Genomic DNA, 21,459 nt, shown 5'->3' on the forward strand with positions numbered 1-21,459 from the left:
TGCATGCACTTTTCAGCAAACATGAAACCTAAGAAGCATGTGAAAAGTCAAAAGATGAATCTGGCCTAAAACACCTCAAATTATTCATATGGTAAACTGCCTGCATCATGAAGCTTCCATAAACCAGAAAAGTCAGCATTACAACAAAGTTACAGAGCAAGGAGAACCAGATACAGGTAACGCATGAAATACTACCATGAAACCTATGGGAAGGTATAGGAATTTGTGTATCGCCCACTCTGGAAGGCATTCTTCGGGTGTCCCCATCTTCTGATTGCAGGGGTTATTCTTTTTGTATAACAGGCAAGTCCAAAGCAGACAGTCATCAGTAATGGTTAGTTCCAGCATGTGTGAAGAAGCCAATTTGGTCTGAACAGACAGGATTTAAGCAGGGAACAAATCAGCCAAGCAAGGGTCAGTCCTCCTAGTCTAAAAGGCAGTACAAGATCTCAGCAACCTGGGTGCAAATAGAGAGGAAGAACCCAATCAAAAGCAAAACAAAGATAGGATAGTCCAGCGGGTTTCCTTGTAGGCTTTTCTGTTAGAAGGCAAAATCTAACTCATATAAACTCATTTCATGAATAAAATTAAAACAGCAATGGCCATGTTTGGCCAGGAAATAATGGAAGCTGTAGTTCTACATAGCTGAAGAACAATAGGTTGGTGAAAGCCAAACTACTGCAATCAGAAGCAGCTTTATCACTAATCCTTTGGTTCACACCAGCAATTCAACATGCAATCATTTTTATGAAAAGTATGTGTGTACCAATGAGCTATAGTCCCATTGGGGCTATACAGAAAATGTTGGGCAACGTAGCTCGAGAACGTGGTAGCTCATGAGTCTCTCTGTCCTGGATGGAAGGGGAAAGAAGAAGTCAACTTGTAGCCATCAGGCCAAAAGAACTGGCTGCTGTATTTGCAAGGTAAGGAGAGAAAAACCATCCCGTGCTTTGGGGGTATTTTCAGGTTCTTGGATCTGCACTAGAAAGCTTTCCTTTTGTGCGGATCTACTTTTAGCTTTCTCGAAGGAAGTAAAAGAGCAGCAGTCTGGCATTTTCTTAAACCTCATTGCAAAGCTCAGTGTGAGTCATGGCCCTTTGCCAGATTTTTCCATGCCACTCCTTAATAGGGCCATTATCCATCACCCCTTTCACAACAGGGCAGGCCCATGAAAGAGACAAGAGGGTGTTTTACGCAGCTTATTTAGCTAGTTCATAGCCTAAACTCATAGAGGTTCCTGAGCTGCTTTTCTCTATTTTCTAACAGAGACTGGCAAAGGGTTGGGGTGATTTTGTTCTGTTGGCCAAAGGGGGTGGTGGCGTTTTTTGGGAGGAAGAGGGGCAGACAAAATCCAGGCTGCTAAAACACTCGGGATCAAGTGGGGAGGGATGGGACAGAGAAGAGAATATTTTAATTCAGATTATATGAAAAAGGAATGGGAGGGTGGAGGAGACAGAGAAGGAGACAAAGGTTTTTTTTGGGGGGGGGAGGCAAATAAGACCAAAAAAAGTAGCACTAGTAGGTTTATGCAAAGAAGCTCTAATTATGGATGGCCAAATCCTCCAGGACATTAATATTCCAGTGAAATCCGTCTTGTTCCCTGCTTTCCAGACATCAGAGGGAAGAAATAAGAAAGGATATTTAGGCTCCATTCAGACATCATGCCAGAAGATGGTTATGTTTCCTTAACTCTTTGATGTGCTGTCAAAATTAGGGGAGGGATGAAAACATAGTTTGTATTAAGGCAGCAAATCAAAGCTTTAAAACCATGGTTTCTGAGTTATTTTGAAACCACAGCAGGTGCTACCTATGGCTTGTTGTGGTATCTCAACTGAAAAAAAAATGCAGGTTATGAGGTTATGCAGGTCAGAGATCACTGCTGACTCCACCAAGACTTTCTTCAAAAAAAAGTCCATTGACTACCAACAATCCACAGTAAGCCACTACAAAACCTATGATTCATGAGTCAAAGTGGTCTGTGATCATATACAGATACACACACTGTGATCAGCTATAAACAGATTTGCAAACCATCTGCATGACATAAGGTTTACTGCCATATATTTAATATAGAAGATGAAAGCCAGCTCTACCCCCATCCATGAGAAGCTGTGTGACTCTGGCCAATGGCTCAGGAGGCATGGAATCAACCATTAGGCAAAGCCAGGTTGTGGCCTCAGGCCGCAGATTCCTTGAGCAGCAAATTTCCCACCACTACTCCATCTTGGAAGGACCCTTGCTGTCCGTCACCATTCTGGAGAGCCACTGCTTCTCTCCACAACTCTCTGAAGCTGAAGATACTTACAGCACATCACACTCTAAAACCAAACACCTCAAAAGCAGCTGCTCTCTCCAGCTGTTCCATTTGCAAACAAACCAACATACAGAGCTTAGGGGAAAAGCTATGGCAGCCCAGGGCAGCCCAAAAGGTGTAGTCCTTCCTAGGGAGCACCACTGCAGGTCTGGGGATGGAAGCCAGCCGCACTGTTGAACAATCCCTTCACATTTAAAACAAAAACAAAAAAAAAAACAAAAAACCTAGATTTGCTGAAAGGGACAGGCATCTCAAGAGAACAATTTTCTAGACCATCCTTACCAATTCCCCAATATTCTCCTTCATCCATAGCAATCTGAAATAACCTTCCAGTCTTTTCTAAATGGGCTTGCAAAGACTAACATAGTATAGAAAGTTGGGTTTTGAAGTCTGGGATCCCAAAGCCATAAATCTCAATGGGTGGTCTTGGTTCTTGCAACTACTCGACACAGGTTCTCACAACGCTGAGAACACAGAAAGTACTATAAAGACTATTAGCAACACAAACAAACCCTGTATCCTTGTGGTATTTGCTAAAAAGCCACAACCCATTGGACTCCATCCAGGCCCAAACGTGCCTCGATAGCAATACAAATATTGCATGCATTTTCTCGCTCTTCTTATTAAAAAGCAAACTAACATGGGGTGCTAGACTTCACCTTCCTAGATGATTAATGGGTGATTCTTTCAGATGAACTTTCTATCAACTTACATTCAGGAAAGCCCTCACACACAAACGGCATACTCTCAACCACACTTAGAGTTTAGCTATGTTTTAAAAACCCACTTGTTCAGCAGTGAAACCCATTAAATCATTCCTGGAATTATAAATCAATCTCCACCCAGATTTCCACACCTCAGCCTTTTAAAGAAATATATACCACATTTTATGGCTAATCCCTGGAAGTTACAGCTTTTCTTTTTCCACCACCGTTATTCATTTCTGACGAGGTTAGCACAGGAAAAAGGGGGGGGGGAGAGACCATTTTTTCCTGACCGGCTGTTTTAACAGACATTTTTGCGACAGCTGCTTCCTCCTATGATTGGGGCATGTTATGCATGCAGATTCAGGCGTGCTGATTCAGCACCCCACAATCGCCTTCCCACTGGATTCATACCAACCTAGCTTATTGAAAATGGACCATAGTATGATCTGTACAACCAGACGCCATTGCATCACATCTTGGTGCCAAGAAGGAGCTTGTCCTTCCAATGCTACCAGAAAGCTATGAGTGGAAATCCAGGATCCCTAAAGAGAATGAGCACGAAGGGATCTACAGTAAATAGAGCTGGGCTGGCTTGCCACATTTTGAAGGGAGTACATTCATACGGTACTTCTCCAGCTTTTGCCCTCCAGACATTCTGGACTTCCAAGAAGCCCCAACAATCACAACCAACGGTGAGCCATCCCTCACTGCTTAAAAAGATAATTCAGTCCAGCCTCCGAAATTAACCACTTTAGGGATAGAAGCCGCAAGTGCCACAACTACATCAACTTCTGGATTGCTGCCAGAGCTGACCCTCCCATTAGACACAGTAAGGTGGCTTTCTCAGGTGGCAGTGAAATAGACAGCAGACAGAGGTGAGAGTGTCACATGACCTCTTCAACAGATGTGCCTGGCCTCTAACTTAATACTTGCAGTCTCCCACCAACAGTGTTGAACAAGATTTAACCGTTGGTCTAATCAGCTTTGATATGTAGCCTGGAATGATGTTCAGTATCAAAGGAATATAAATCCCTGCCAGTGCAGTAATGGGGGATTTCTCACTTGCAGACATATTACCTTTATGCAGGCAGTGATCCCTGTTAACACGTAGCTAGCTTAGGGTTAGGCAAGGAGGTCCTAGATGCCTCCTTCTATAAGCCCCATGAATGGCAGACTGCTCACACTGTCTGTGGTCAACGAGCAAGAAACTGGACTGAATGCAAACCGAGCCACAGGAGAGGAGCAGATACCTAAAGATTCTGGGCAGGGCCTCTTGAGAAGGGAAAGACACAATAGGATGTGAGAGTCAGTTGTTTATTAAAGGAAATATGTCTGTCAAGTTTAAGAATAATATACAAGTTTATATAACAAGTGCCAGTATGTCTAAGCACTGTGAGTTTATTCTATTCTACATGTGTTTTAAACAGTAAAAGAGCTTTAATGTTTTTAACAAAGACCAAGTGATCACTTTATTTATTTTCAACTGCTAGCACAAACACACACAAGGGAGAATAACAATTTTTACATTGCGAGTGGATTTTATCATAACGCTTGAAGCTGCTGTGCACAAACTCTTGTTAGTTACAGTACATTATATATTATTTTTTATAGCCCAGATCAACATGTGCAAGTAAAAGCACTAATAATCCCCCTGCTCTTTCTCTCTTTAGATCCACACATACATATTCTTTTTTTAAAGGAAGAAAATGGAACAGAATATAAATTTGCATTTAGGATCTCTCCATTTTTAAATCTCAGATGACTATACTCCTTAGTGCAAGCAAGAGAGAAGAAGAGAATGGACCTTGCAAGCTTGTGTGAATGCCAATGTACTTGAAGCAATACAATTAGAAGGCAAAACTTAACATAAAAGTAGGATCAACCAGAGCACTAGAAAAAAATATATGTGGCTGAATTAAAAGCAGAAGTAAAATGGTTTCTGGAATGCAGCCTATTCTGAGATAGTCTTTGTGAGGTCTAGAGGGCTGCTCAAGGTAAGTCATTTGAGAATTGTGGTCTAAGCCCACATTACATTTCTGGAATACGGGAGCATTCTTATATATCATGTGTATGCCTTAAAATGGCACAACAGCACTGTTAATACACACAGTCTATTCTTTATGACATTGGTTCTGTGGGGTCTTTTGAAGAGGCAAAGAAATAGCAAAGGCTGTCAGAGGGCCCACTGCTATTGTATGAGCAGCTTTCAAAACAGGTTGCGATGAAAAGGGTTCCGTCTTATAGACAGTCACTTTCCTCAGATTGTAGCATCACTCTTTCTGTGTCTGCATAGCTATGCTGTCAAAACTATACTTCAGCAGGAGAGCATGTCCATTGCGTGCAAAATGACCTTGGGTTCAATCCTTTGTATGACCAGATAAAGTTTGAAAAGAAGCCTGTCTACAGCTCTGGAGAGTCACCACCAGTCACTGTGGTTAGGAAACAGACTGGCTTTTTGTGAGGCAGCTTCTGTCTGTGTTCTGCAGGATGTTCTAACTATGGCTCGGTTGGTACGACATGTGTTTGGGGACATCTCCAGGAAAGACTCCACTGCCAGTCACAAGATAAATGGCTGGTATAAATCAGTTTCTGATGTTCCTGATACATCACAAAAGGTTCCATCTCATAGGAGAAAGAACAGCCTCTCACACAGAAGTGCAGCTTTTCTGAAAGCAGAACCTCTGGCACTAAATTAGTCTATATCAAGGTCAATTTTGCTCATGCAAAAAAAAAAAAAAAAAAAAAAAAAAAACCAGGCCTAATCTGTAAAAACTGGGCAACTGAATTTCTAGGGATTCATATTTGATTTGGAAAAACATACGTACATGCCATTGCACATAGTGTGTTCAGACAAAGCACACCGGAGAATGGGCTGGTTGGAGGTTTTTCCATTAGTTGTGAAAACAACCTAAATTCCTAATCCAGAGCCCCATATATTTTCCACTTGCTTGTCCAGTTTTTCGGTTCAATGCTAGTCTACGGACACATACCTCTTATTTCTCTTCACCGGGAGAAGCCTCGTGTGAGCACAAAGAGGAGCCCATCCAGACAACCATTAAACACAGTCCCTCTCCTATGAGCAAAGGTGGGGGAATCAAGAGGCAGGGGAGATCCGTATGGCTACAGAGCTCCTAAACTCACGAGGAATATGGATCAACGGTCTACAGTCCTAAATCTCTTATGTGAACAATCCCACTGGAGTATATAAAATGCCATGTGCACAGCAGACGGCCTGATTGGCCTCACTGTAGTATTTCCTATAAAATTTAACAGAGAGGTCATTCAAAATTCCAGGAGAGTTCAATGTTGTTTTATGGCATTTTGAAAAATGGATTTGCTGTTTCATTAAGTTCATATATTAAAATGGGGGTGGGGGTGAGACATGCATTTGTAACAATGTTTTCTGTTTCTATAACATCTAATTTGGGGAAGGGGCTTTTTAGATTGCCCTCATAAAATGGAACCCAGTATTATTATTTTTATGACTTCTTAACAACATGTGCTTGGATTTCAATATTTTGTTATACATGCAGTCTATTTTAAATAGGCCTAATTTTATATGAAAACCTGGCCCATATGCTAAATTGGCAGCTTTTAGACCCATTTTTCCAAAGCCCATTTAAAAAGTCACACTATACTTTTAACCTTAGCACGAGAAAAAGAAGGGGGTGGGGAATACACAGAGTCCCCAAATGTTTTATAATTCTGCATGGATTTCCCCAGTGTCACAGTCATAATATTTTTACAGTTAAAAGATCCACTGCCTTAATAAAGTGTGATTTGTGTATTTAGAAATATTCATTAGAGTAGACATTACTGGATGTATTTTATTTATTTATTTTGCAATCTAATTTGGGTACACTACTTCAAAAGAACGCTTAGAGCTTCCCAGCTACTTAGTCATACACTAATAACATCTAATAATTAATAAAGACATGTAAATTCTTAACTCCCAGAACTCTTTCGAACTTACTATCTTTACGCTTCGTGTGGCGTGTCTCTGTTACTGATATCTGCATTACTTTGTTTTGCAAAATGCTGAAGGGACACGTCCTTATCAGCTTGGCTGGTGAATATTCAGACCAATATTATAAAGCCTCTTGCAGCTAACTAAAATACAACCCAATCAAGGTCTCTGCTTGGGTTGCTAGTACAGTATTCTGAAACAAAGTCTTAAGAAACCAAGTAAAGGGATATAGCGGCCCCAGTCCGTTGCACACATCAGTAACACATGGAGTCCGCAGTGGGGGTACCCAGTGTCGTGTAGTGGATAGAATGATGGATTAGAACTCAGGAGGCTTGGGTTCAAATTCTCATTCAATGATATACTGTGTGCTCATGACCTGGGGTTCAAATCCCAGGTAGCTGGCTCAAGGTTGACTCAGCCTTCCATCCTTCCGAGGTCGGTAAAATGAGTACCCAGCTTGCTGGGGGGGCAATGTGTAGCCTGTATAATTAAAAATTGTAAATCGCCCGGAGAGTGCTTGTAGCGCTATGGGGCGGTATATAAGTCCAATAAATAAATAAATAAATAAATAAATAAATAAATAAATAAATAAATAAATAAATAAATAAATAAATAAATAAATAAATAAATAAATAATCAATCACTGAAGGTGTGGAACTGGTAAAGGTAAAGGTTCCCCTTGACAATTTGTCCAGTCGTGTCCGATTCTAGGAGGCGGTGCTCATCTCCATTTCCAACCCATAGAGTTAGTGTTTGTTTGAAGACAATCTTCTGTGGTCACGTGGCCAGCGCGACTAGACACAGAACGCCGTTACCGTCCCACCATGGTGGTACCTATTTATCTACTTGCATTTTTGCACTTTGCATACTTTCGAACCACTAGGTTGGTGGGAGCTGAGACAAGCAACGGGGGCTCACTCCGTCACATAGATTTGATCTTACAACTGCATGTCTTCTGACCTTGCAGCACAGAGGCTTCTGCGATTTAACTCGCAGCACCACCATGTCCCTCGTGGAACTGGTAAAACCACTCCTTAAATATCTCACTTAGCATATCTCACTTAGATAAGTTGGTTCCAACTTGATGGGGTATGACATAACAAGTCCAATAAATATCCTTGACAGAGCTGATTCTGCATCCAGGGGCAGAGGGCACGGGAAACCCTCTGATTTTGTCAGTAGTCCAGAACCCACAACTGGAAGGGGCTTCTTCACGTATGCAAGAGCCAAGCTAGTCAAGCAGCTTATTTAAAAAGCCACAGCTAGAGTTTATCGCTCTTAGTACTTAGAGAGGGGTTGGGATCCTTATTCTCAGCAACAGATACCTGTAAGACTGATCAGCTTGAGAGGGGAAGGAGGAGAAGGGCCACAGAGATCTGCAGTCAGGGTTGGATGTACTTTACATTATTTAAAAAAATGGAAATGCTTCATCCAGATAAATTAAATTCTGTAACCTAGATAAAGTTATGCAAATCTGTTTGATCTGCATTTTGTCTCTCATTTCCCTGATGAGGACTAGAGCCCCTGAGGGCAGGAGCTCTTTCCTTTCACCCAGAATCCCAAGAAAAATCTCTCTCCTGCACACACACAAACCATGGTTAAGCCCCAGAAAGACAGAGCAGCTTTTCTCGTGACACAAACAGCAACTTTCAGAAGAGTCTGGGTTTTTTTGGGTGCAGGGAGTCTGGCATGAGAATGGACAGTTTCGACCTTCTCACTCTGCGTCGCCTGCAAAATGATGTCTCTTTCCAATGAAACAGCGTATTTAACCAAAACCGAAATCCAGATAGTCTCTGCATCACAATCACATCCACAGCCTGTCAATCAGCTGTTTGGGGATCTGGAAGAGTGTGTTTGCATTGAAAAGACTAGGTGCAGGATCATTCCTATCTGTTGCTTTCTCATTCAGAACTATTCTCTCCCAAGGTCACCAAAATGACAAGAGGTGAGCTAGTACAAGGGGGAAGGGGTTGGTGGGGGGGGTACCAACAGAGGCTGCAATGAAGCCCCCAAGGCTGGTGTATAGGTTGTTCCTGGGTGTTCTAGATGCGCCACTTCCTTTTAAATCCTTCTACGCCCAACCATTTTTGGGAGATAATGTTCCAGTGCAGGAGGAGGCCTGTTTCAATTCCACAGGTCCAACTTCTGAACAGGAATACATAGCATTGCACTGACGATCCATAGCACAGGAAAGGGGGGGGGGACCTCCAGTGCTGTCAAAAAAATCTCAACAACGTTTCCCATACATCTTATTTAATACCTCTGGTTTGAAAAGCTGGCAAATTAACTCAGTAGAGAAGCCAACCTCTCTTATCCATCTTCATTAAGTATGACTGGAAAATAATAAGAGACAGGAGTAAATCACCCCCTACTGTTATGGGCAAGGTTAAATTAATTTCACATAATTCTTTTTTCCTTTATTACAAAAGAATTATTCAGGAATGCTGTACAGGTAGGAAAATACAATGCATACACTTCCAGCCCTCATGTATAAATATGACAAGGAGCCAAGTGAGAAGGATTGAATGCCTTTAATGTAAAATACTGTAAGAACAATGTTCCTTTTAACTGCTCTTAGCTATCATCGGCTTCTCTACTTCTAAGGAAGCTCCAGGTATGATGGAGCTGCCCTCCAATTCTGCCGTTCTGTGAGCAGGACCCCAAAAGTCATTGGAAAACATCTTATGGCCCTTCTTGACACTTCACGCCTCACCCTCCTTTATCTCCCCCCCCCCTCGCATGCATCTAAGGCAGCAGGAGGAAGAAAAAGAAGAAGGATACATGAAAATGAAAAATTTGCACAGGAGTGCTCAGGTGCATAGGCAAATATTTGCATTAGTATGCCAGACAAAGAAAGAGGAAACACGTTGTGATCCTGGAAATAAGGTTACCCTGCACAGAAGAAAAGTCACATCCACACTATTATGTATTTATATAGCACCTTTCGGTGTGAAGAGTACCTTCACATGTTGCTTTTTCCACCCTTGTGAGCACCTTGCAAGTCAGGTCAGTGATCAAAGTCTTGGGCCCAGGGTGCCTTAAGACCACCTTCTTCTTTATCATCATTCCCACACCCTAAACTTTCTTGAGGAAGCCCTTTGTTGCATCCCAGTATGGACTGATTCTTGGTTAGTCAGGCTGTGAGTAGATTAGAATTCAGAAGTTATTTTGAGTATGAAGACTGAACAGAACTCAAAAACGTTCTACACAGGGTGTTACCCTCAGCTTTTTTTTCTTTCAGAAATGTCGTTCAGAGGCAGGAGAGTCTTTTCTGCTGCTGCCTTTATTGAATAATTCCAAGTTGGAAATTCTTGCCAAGTTACTCTATCGTTGTTAATATTATCAGTATTATAATAATAAAATACAAGTCTTTAACTGGTCAGATACAGGTTTTAACCAAAAACCTAAGTATCAGATATTGGTGCAATAGGGATGCTGTTCCTAATATTGCTTATTTTATCAGCTCTGATGGTCTTATTTCAGAGATCTGCAGCTGGTTATAATATTTTATAAAATTCCACGGCATTGTTCCCAATGCCCCAATAACTATGGGGACCACTGGAATGTGTTTCATCAACCAGTGAGTTCCTTCTATTGCCAGGTTTCTGTATTTTTTTTTTTAATTCTTCCAATTCTTTATCTTCAACCCTGGCATCTCTTGGAACTGCAATGTCAATTATTCAGACATTTATTCTTTCTGTTACTGTTATGTCTGATGTACTAGTGTGCTCATGGTTTTTCTCCGTTTTAATCCAAAAGTCCCACAAGATCTTAACATAGTTGCTTTCTGATATCTTCTCTTCCTGACATTCCTACGGATTCTTGGATGTTGGCAGATTATATTTTTTACATAATGACCAGTGTATTAATTTTGAAACTCTGTTGTATCTAGCTTTGTAGTCTATCTTCACATTCTTTGAACATTCATAAATTATGTGCGACACCGTTTCATGTTTTTCTTGGCCGAGTTGACATTTGCCGTTTACACCAATTCCTTGAACTTCAGCTTTCATGACACTAGCTTGGAGTGTTTGCTCTTCCACAGAAAAGATCAAGCCTTCAGTTTCTTGATGATGATGATCAGCATTGGTAGTGTTTGGGGTGGACTAAAGGGTAAACATTAGAAATCAAGTCCTAAAAATCCGTAAGTGAATGACATGTTTCCAAAACCACTGATTTTTTTTAAATTTCAGGAAGCAACTTAGTAGCAATTGTCAATTTAAAAAAAACTTAGTAACCAAGGATTTTTGGAACACATCTAGTTGCATCTTCACATCTAGGGGTAAAGGATGACCTGATCTTGCTTTCATATACTTTTAATGTCTTGCTTTACTGATTGATACTTTTGAAATTGTTTGTTCATGGAATACCAACTTCTATGAGGTATGTTTTACTTTGTTGCTCATCCAGAAGTATAATACCTGATTTATTCAAATCAACTTTTAAAACTGTGATAACTTGCTTGTCCCAATACAATACTGTGGTTCCACTTTCTATCTAAAATTAAGGGAGCTGGAATTTTTAATACAAAGACATGAGTTGTAGTTGTTTTCACTGAACTCTTCATTTCCATTAGAATGTTGTTAGCTAGCTTGAGCACTACTGAAAGATGCTGAATGTTGGAATGTAAATTATTTTAATCAGTATACCCATTGAAATATCCATCATCCATCCAAGAACTAGCACTGAGAGATACTACCTTTACTTCAAATAATTCTATGACAGAGGTGGCTATTAAAATCAGTTTTTGTAGATCCAAATTCAAATCACAAACTACCATTATATTTGACCTCCCCCATGAAATATACCTGTTTCTTCAAAGAAAATAAATTGCAGCTTCTTGGCACATTAATAAAAAAGGCTTTAATGAAAAAAGTTGGTGTGCTAGGATGAATTATTGAAATCAATTCAAGTCACTGCTATTAGCACTTCCTCATGATAATTCAAATGCAATTAAACTGCTCGGTTTTGGTTGTAGCTCTTTGATTCGCAAAAAAAGAGAGATCGCTTGTGCAGCATCTGTTTGGGTTTTTTTTAACTTGTCCTGTCCCCCCCCCCCCCCGGCCTGTCCGCCCTTTTAATGTGGACTGGATTCTGTTCCCTTGGCTGGGAATCTGAAACTAAACAAGTGTTGCCATGGCACACAGGATGTCCCACAGGATACCATTTGCTTCCTTTGGTTTTAGTCACGATATGTGTTTTTCTGCCTCTGTAGAAGTAGGGGGAGAAAATACCAACGTGGCAGAACACCACTAGCACAACTGAAATTACTATTGAGTGTCCCTTCTGTGAAACCTGAACAGGTACAGAAGTGACAGAAATTCCTTCTCTGTTCAGAGATTACCCTCCACAAACACAATATAACACATGCAATGTGTTTCCTTCATTCCCAGCAATGTAGGGTGTACTGTCTCCATGTCCTGCAAGTGTGACCTGTCAGCCATTGTTTATCCTACCTGCCACAGACTCTCCATTGTTGACCTTTTGACACTAGTACAGATTTCTTTACATTCCATGCCATACATCATATACGTTCTACAATCCCTCTTCAGGCAGATTTAAATCAAACTTAACCATCCACAAGTCTGTACAGTTTAGATAACATGACTTAAGAGGCTCACATCCCTTATTGCTGGAAAATTCACTTATCCTTGACTTTCTCCTGTTTGTCTTGGTAGAATGTTGCTTGAATAACCCATTTTGTTGGGCTAACATAATATTTTCCTTGGCTTCTCAAGAAGTATCTTGGTAGATGCATTTCTTGGTTCACTTTCTTCTTCATAGGCTTACGCAGAGACACACACATACCGAAAAAGAAAAACGTTGCTTGGAGCTAAACTAAACTTTGTTTTTAAAAAATTTGAGGGAAATACATCTGCACAGTTTATCCAAATATACAATTCTGCTTAAAATATTTTAAGGCTGAGAAGGAAACTGTCCAACAGGCAGGATACATGGATGGCCGGTTTTATTTAAACACAGGCATACTTGGAACTTAAGAAGAGTCATGCCACATTAAATCATGCATCATTCAGCTTCCCCAGATTAAGACAAAAATAATAGAGGTGCAGCTAGCGGACAGCACTCACACCTCCTGCTATGGTCGCAGGAATTGAAAAGGGGGGAAGTGTGATTAGCAACCTGGAGACTAGGGTAGGAAGATAGGAAGTGGCTTGTTACCAGGTCAGAATATTTGCCTGCTTAGAAGAATGTCTAAATCATGGTTCGCAACTTACAGCCCTTGGCCTGGTTTCAAAAGCCCTTTCAAGAAATCAGTTCAGACCTCTGTCAAGAAAGAAAAGAGGAGGCGTAAAATAGAATGTGAAAGAAAGAAACCAAAAGGAGGAGGCAAAAAGAGAAAAACAGGAAGAGAAAAATGGGGTGGCCCTTTCCACTCATGTCTCTGGGCCCATTCAGCACTGGAATGCCACCCTGTTGACAAAATTATATATTCCTTGCACTTTAGGCCACTCAGTAACCAGAGTTGTCTGGATGGTACGGCTGAAGAAATGGGCCACTGACAGGCAAAAGCTCTCCAACATCTCAGGCAGTGATCATCCTTTGAGCTGAAGGCGCCAGGGGTTGAAATGGGGGACCTTCGGAATGCAAAGCACTCACTCTGCCACTGAAAGGTCGTCTGAGATTGGAGTGCCTTTTTGCGGAATGGATTGGTAAAGCAAGGTTTTGTGTGTCCCAAGGGCTGACAACCACAACAAGTGAAAGAGAAATTCTGGTTTTTCTTTAAAGGACTACAGAAGAAATGTTTCCAGGCTTGACTACTATGAGGAGCAAACAGAAAAGGCCATGCTTCTATAGGCAACCATCTAGGAATGCTTATAACAGGGATGGCCAAAGCACAGCACTGCAGATGTTCTTGGACTGCAATTCCGTAGCACAGGCAGTGGTGAGGAATGCTGGAAGTTATAGTCTGATGACATCTAGAAAGCGGCACTTTGCTCACCTGATCTTTAAGGGATTCACTGGCACTTCAGTCAAGTCATCAGCTAGCAAAGGATGTCAAGTTGCCGTGGAGGGTAGGTGGTTACAAATCAGAACTACCCATTGTACTACACAGTATTTCTCATTCACACCAATTTGACACACCACCACAAAGAAACACTTTGTAACGCCACCCATGAATTCTAACACAAACCCTTCATCCTTAAAAACGAAGTTGAACTTCTCCTCTAGGAAATCTTGACACCAATGCAGAAATACGTCTCTTCCTTCACAGACAATAGAACAGGATGCAACGCCACCAGCGAAATCTCTTGCTGAGATCTCACTACGTCAAGTACAGAACCCTCTGAAGAGTTTACGTCCATGGGGAAATCCCATAAATAGATGTAGAATGACTCCTTAATATGACTTGCTCAGAATGTAGTTGTGAACACAGAAACAAAGCAGTATTATTAGCAATAAAGTCAATGCTATATTTGTTGGGTGACTCTTATTTCTGCAATGCTCACTGTTCTCCTCTTAGTCTCCTTCCTCTAAACGTAGTGTTTAGATTCAAGTTTAAACAAAACACAGAACAAAAAGTGGGCCCTTTTGAGTTGTTCAAGCTGGGTCAACAAGGGGATGGAAGATATCATTTCTGATATGGCAGCGTGTCAAGGATATACAGGTTGTGGTACCAGTAGATCCAAACAAGGGAAGCCAATGTCCATCAGCACTTAGGATAGTTTACAAGAGGAAATATGTGACCAGAACATTACAGGTTCCACCACTTCCTGCAGCCCATCAACACAGAAAGATTTGAGTAACCTGAGAAGCCAAGCGGAGCCCTAAGGTCCTTATTGAAGCTCAGTCCTAGAATATGATTTATCATTGAAAGCTCGCTATTTGTTTTTGGTTTGGTTTGGTTTTTAATGATGGATTACAGGAATCAGCTACTCCTGCATCAGTCCTAGGAGTTCCTCAGTCTGAACAAATTGTCTGTCTCAAGAGCCAGATCATCTTCAACTACTTCATCTGTCTCTTTCACTTTGGATTCTTGTCTGCCTGCTCAAGAACCTGACCACTGGTCTGCTCAGACCAGGCTATTTATGTATTACTCAGCACCCAATATGTTTAGTGCAATCTTTCTTTAAAAGAAACAGATAAACTGCACATTTCCACAGAGTTCAGGCAATTTTCACAGAAGCAAAACAAAGACAAAGTGATTCTTCTATGTGGCTGGATCAGGCGTTTGTTCACCAGACTTCCATCTTTTGCAATACGTGCAAGACAAGTGGTGTAAAAAGTGAAGATGTGGAAAGATGAAGATTGGAGAAATGAGAATAAATGGATAGGAACTGGATTCACAAAACTGTGAAGGTTGGAAGAAGCAATCCAGCTGGTAGACATAGCAAAAGAGAAACCAGAAGTGTTGTAGCACTTCTAAGACTAACTAGTTTTTATTTTTCATAAGCTTTCATGTATCCAAGCACACTTCTTCAAATGAATGGAGTGGCTGTGTCTCTGGGGGGAGTTTAAAACTGTTGGCAAGGAGGAGATGAGCCAGGGCAGGAGAACAATAAGGTGTGTTGGTCCTGGCTGAAGAAGATTTTTAACAGACAATAGGTGGTGATTAATTCCATCACAATTAAGGTCTGACCAGGTGACAAAGGCCCAGATGGCTGGATTAGTATATGTAATGACACAGGAAACCATTGTCTTTGTTAAGGCCTAGAGAGAGAGTGCTGAACTTCCTGATGTATTCCTGCAGGATGATTCTGGGGAATGGGGGTGGTGGGGGGGGGGGAGAAAAGAGAGAGGAACATGGACAGAGAAAGGAAATAGTTGTTCCATTGCAGAACTGGTGTGCTCCTTTTTGTATATATCCCAATGGTATTTACAACAAATGTAAATTAAAAATTAATACCGCAATACTACGAACACTAACAAGGAAGCACTACTGAACACAAGGCGCTTACTTCCCAATAAATATGTATAGTGCTGCCCTGCAGGACAATTAAAACCATGGAGCAGCATGTTTGGGGGTACAAGGAGAAAAGAGAATTGCCTCAATTAAAGTGTGTGTGGGCTGGGGAAAATGTTCCTGATCAGTAAGTACATTTACTTGACCGTTGACTATACAACATCTCAACCAGCTTTCCTCTGTGCGGCAGCAAGATGGAATCAGTTTGTTCCAGGATAAAACTGATCTAGGTATTATCAGAAAAAAACATTCCCTCAAAAAGCAAGCAGGTGATTTCTTTCCTCAAAATTAAGAACAAGACAAAGAAGTTGTTGCAGTTGTTGTCGGAAAGCTGCATTGGACAGACATTTCCAAAGTGCAAAAGCTCTTTCTTGGTTTGTAAGCTTAGTCTGCTATATCTTCACTGCTCCCAGATAAATCAATACATTCTCTTGCATGTGCGTGTGCATGTATGCATGCAGGCATGCACACACAAATGGGCGCGCACACCTGTGCAATCTGAAATATTTGCTTAATATATTCTAGCTGCAGAGCATGGGTTTCTCTGAATTGCAGAATTGTTGCTGGAGCTGAAAACCTAAGGCACCTGATTAAAAGAACAGGAAGAGGAAGAGGAAGAAAAGGGAGGGGGGAAATCAATTGAGCAAACTCTCCCCCCTGTCAGGAGAAAAAAAGCTTTCGTGAAAACTGGAGGAGCCAATCACAAATATAGGCAGGGGGGCAAGCTACATGTCAGCTGGGGCACAAAATAGAACCGAGGGTGGGAAGCGAACGGAAAGCAGGACTCTGTTGGACAGAACCTAATCCTCCAGCTCGGGATTAAGGGAGCCCAATGGTCAGCGACAAGGCAGCCGCCACAGTAATGTTGCAGGCAACACCCTGAAGAACAAAGACAGAACAAAGTCAGCGGGTCCCCCAGCACGATTTTCCGTCTCTCTCCTGCTGGGCATGAAACACAGATGTTAAGAAGCACCAAAGCACTCATCAGAGACAGAAAAAGAAAAAAAGATTCAGGTGCCTTGGGAGGGGGCTGAGGGGGGAGGGGAGGAGACCTTTGGCTAGGGACCAGGAGTCTTCGCTATCCCACAGAGAATACACTTCCCAGCAGCCACCACAGATGAAGAAAAACTATAAATCACTAGAGACAAAGACGTACTTCTAACTGTGCAAAAACTCTGAACGCCACAGCATGTCTTGAGCATGTACAGAATGCAAGCTGCAAAGATGTGTCTGAATGTCATCTCTTTGCTGAGGGCTTCAAGTCCTGTTAGAAGACACAAAAAAAGTCCATCTAAGTCCAACGTCTGGCTGCTTCTATCAGGGATTGACCAGAGACTTCTGGGAAGTTTTTCAAATGAGGCTTAAAGACTATCACCCTCTCCTGCTGTTGCTCTTCACAACTAATACCGCAGTGCGGCCATCTTTAAACATAGAAGTTCCTGCTGTAAATGGCAGATGAAGAGGAATTGAGTTTTTGAATGAAACACATTGAAAACAGAGCTTTTAAATCTTTCTCTGTGAATTGTGATCAGCATTTTGTGACACAAACTGTTCTAATAAAAAAAAAACAGGACAGGGGCTGGTACAGGAGAGAAAAACAAACAGCAAGGTTTGGCAATGTTATTTCTTGGACTACAGTTCCCAAAATCCCCCCAGTTAACATGGTCCGTGACTATATTGGCTGGAGAACTATAAGAGCTGCAGCTCAAAAAAAGTAACACTTATACAAAACAGTGACAGAAAATTATTGTAGAAGTAGTGTGGATAATCTGGGCGAAGGGACTCAATACAGTACATCATTTCCACCCAAGACTACTTTCCTCAAAGCCTTGGAAGACTGGGAATATACAAAGATTGGCCAGGATCAGATGGAAAGACAGGGCGCTTGTTACCTTTCAGGGTTTGGGCACAGCTTCGTGGCAGGGTGGGGGGAGAGCATGTTCTAATCATGAAGAAGGCCCCGAGGTCAAACTGCTGGAAACGGTTAATTTAAAAGGTCAGATAGCAGGTGATAGGAAAAAACACATCCCCTTTCACCCTGGAAAGCCAATGCCAGGATCCAGCAAATTGCGTCCCTCTTTATTTTGTGCATCCCTTGATGTATGCTGGTTTAGGCTGATGGGAACCGGGGTCCAATGAGGGGAGAGGTAGTCCATCAACATTGGGAAGACCATTTTGCTCATGCTGATCTACCTCTTAATAGAAGAGAGTGATTCTGAAAAACATGTATCCTACAGTTCCACCTGTTCAAGAACCTTCTCCTGCATGAATTTCCCAGAAGTAACTGAATTCCCTGCGCAGAGAAGCTTCCATTCTAGGAGGTTCAAGGAGGCAGAATGAATATTCCCAGGGAGATCTGGCAGCGTATCTCAGTTTCAGTCTCCTGACCAAACCACAGAGCTACGTTGATAAGATTCCATCCTCCAGGGCGGAACAAATTAGTTAAGGTGCCCTAGATCCAAGCAAAATCTTCTTGTTTTGTAACTTAATGCTAAGGAATGTCACATAGCTATTACTAATCTTCTCCACAGTGGGGCAAAGCAAAAAGAAGAGAAAAAGAAAAGTAAAATGCAAAAAAAGGAAAAAAATGTTTAATCTCTACTGACATTGCTGGCTATATGTGGCTATGCAGAAGATGAGGGTTTTAATCACACCTCTGAAAACATCAGAGGTAAAACATAAAGATAAGCTCAAATGCACCAGTTGTACCACCTACAGAAATCCTGATGTTTGCTTCAGCCTCACATTTTAAATGGTGTGGAAGCATTGGCCTCATACATCAAGCCTTCTAGGTATTACCTAAGCAGATGGTAGGATATTTTTTTTAAAAAAGTGAAAAGGGGAAAGTATGAAGTAGAAAAACAGGTCAGAGGGAAAAAAAGCAGAGGGGAGGGAACTGAGATCATTTTGGTGGGGGCCTACAAAACGGAAAGCTTTGCTAGCTGCAGAAGTAACCAGCCGAGACAATTATTCTAGCAGCGGCCAGAAGACCATCTGCCCGATTCCCTGGGCTGCCGTTGTTGCCGGCTCAGCAGGGAACAAGCCCAGAAGAGACAGACCCCCACTGTTTGGAAGATGGCCATATGCCCCATTCCCCAGGCTGTTTGTTATTGCAGGCGTGTTAGGGGTAAAGCCCTAGGAGACAAGGCAGTAAGAACTGGTGGGGAAGACAAGAAAGAGGAGGACCACTGCATAAAAGGCAGTCTACAACTGGGCCATGAAATGCAATGGCTAAAAGGGACAAGCCTTGTTTTCTTCCTGACCTAGTCTCATTTCAGATGTGCTCTGTTCCATCCCTCTAGGGTACTTGTAAACCATGCTTTCTGTGGAAAGAGCAAACTTTTCAGAATTTGTGGGATGCATGATAAGGAAGAATTGAGAAAAGACACTTACATGTCTAATCACCTTACTGAGACATTTCCTTGCACATACACCTCCTGAGTCCAGGTAAAGAATCAAGATCGAGGGAATATTCCAAAAAAAAAAAAAAAAAAAAAACCAAGGTGCTACCAATGGGTCCTCTCTTCAAACATCAGTCTTTAGACCTCTAAATGAAGGCGCCAATAAATCTTAACTGACCTGAACAGCCATAAAGATATATGCTTGTCACACCCTTGTCCTTCAACTTCTGACATTAAGCTGCATTGATCAACTCACCCATGGAAAGTGAGCCTGCAGTTTCCTCCACGGCTGAAAACAAGAGATGGGAGTTCACCCCATTTTGCTAGACCCTCAGAAAGAAGCAAGAAGACTTAAAGTTTTTCCAGGTGCCCTGTAGGTTCAATGTGGCATACAGAAAAGGTCTGGCACTCTCTAAGTCAACTTAGTTTCACAGGCAGTCCTCGTGCTTCTTTGGTCATAGAAGATCAAGGTTGTTCTCTGATTTGATGGTCTTGCCCTCTGTGGATCTCTGTTGGTCTTTGGAGCAGCACCTCCAAAGATTATCATGAACTTAATCAATCTTTTAATTTATTTCCGTAAACCCTGTCAATCAGCAAATCAAAAACATATGCCTATTACCAGCTCTGGCCAAAAGTAAAAGAGGACACACTGAAAGTTTGTAAGATCTGCAACAGTAATTTGATAATCATGTCATCCTCCTTGCTTCTCCTAAATGCTTGTGGGTCAGGATTCTGCATTGGCTGGACAGTTCTTGGTTCAATACCTGCCATTAGTCAAAGACATGCCCTTGTGACTTTCCCATCACCACTCTTAACTAATAACAAATTATTTGACCAAAGAAATAACAGGAAGCCCCATGTGTTACTTTTCTCCTGGTCTTTTTCATAGCCAAATATCCAGGAAAAAGCAGGGACGGGAGAGGGAAGGAGAGGGATGCACCAAAATGGTCGATATGAAGTCTTCCATAGCTGTATCAATGGACATTTTGAGCCTAAGATAACTAATGTGACAAGCAGTTGCCAGAACCCTAAACCAACAGAAACGCAATGCAGCACTTTGCACTGAGAGTAGGTTACTATTCTCTTGATACCAGCCTGTATTAGCTTAGTCAGTGCATTTAGGAGAATGCATACAGTATATATAAGATGCCTTATAATAAAGCAGGTGTTCTGTCCATCTAGACTATTAATGTCTCCTCTGGCTGGTAACAACTCTTTGGGATCTTAGCCAGATGTCTCTCCTGTCACCTGCTACTTAATCCTTTCAACTAGAAATGCCAACCTCCAACTTGGAACTTTCTGCGGGCAAAGTATGTGTTCTACTGATAAATCAAGGGAAGAATAAAGATAGCATTTACTCCAGATTTTCTGACAGTACATCCTTTCACCTGCATCCACTCCTTAAAAAGTGACAGGGCACTAAGTGTAGCAGGCCGTCTTCACTTGGGAACGTCAAGAACTGCCTTGCTAGCTTGGATCAAGAATCCATCTGACTCAGTATTCTAAGTGTAGCAGTGGTCAGCAAGATGTTTATGGGAGATTCAGTCTGGAGTGTCTGTAGCACTTTCTTCTGAGCTGAATTAATCTATTTCATTTGGTAGCTCTATCCAAGCCTATTTCTCTGATCACTCATTGCTCATCTTCTTGCATATTACTGCTAACATGCTACATTCCATTGTCATTTTTCCCTTCATGTTGCCATGCCCCTAGTTTAGTCCCCAACTAACTTCCCCACCCCGAGTCTACACACTGTTTTCAAATGGGAAGAGAGTCTAAAAAAACTGAGGGACAGCAATATACGATAAAGAGGCTATGAAGCAAACTACACCTTGTTTGTATTTCCAAAATTAATCTGAAAACATCCACTTAATACAGCACTGCACCACATGGTATAATATTCATCTGGATTCCTCCTTAGGAAAGACAAAACACAATAGCCACACTCTGGTATCCAATGCATTTCACTGTTTCAGGCAAGTGTTAAAGGACAGAATTGTAAAAAACATCACATACTTTTGTAACATATAAATATGAGCATAACATGAATTTAATTGAGAAAGAAGTAGGTTAAGTTTAAATGCACAGTTGCAGAAGGGGAAGAAGAAGAAACATTTGTAAGGAAACAAATTTGTGTTTCATTTTGGATC

General features: G+C 41.6%; 1 protein-coding gene across 5 annotated transcripts in view; it reads right to left on the bottom strand.

Moving 5' to 3' along the window:
• Window positions 1–21,459, bottom strand: part of ZNF423 (zinc finger protein 423) — a 251,573-nt gene that overhangs the window by 204,528 nt on the left and 25,586 nt on the right. The window contains exon 1 of one of the 5 annotated variants that reach the window (XM_072980850.2): window positions 3,027–3,125. The exons of the other annotated variants lie outside the window; for them this stretch is intronic. Coding sequence (XP_072836951.2) covers window positions 3,027–3,057 — 31 coding nt within the window. The 5' untranslated portion in view covers window positions 3,058–3,125. Of the gene's footprint in view, window positions 1–3,026; window positions 3,126–21,459 lie in introns of those variants that run through there. 5 annotated transcript variants of the gene reach the window in all.

The sequence above is a fragment of the Pogona vitticeps genome, chromosome 10 (assembly GCF_051106095.1).
Source record: "Pogona vitticeps strain Pit_001003342236 chromosome 10, PviZW2.1, whole genome shotgun sequence".
NCBI classification, from domain to species: domain Eukaryota; kingdom Metazoa; phylum Chordata; class Lepidosauria; order Squamata; family Agamidae; genus Pogona; species Pogona vitticeps.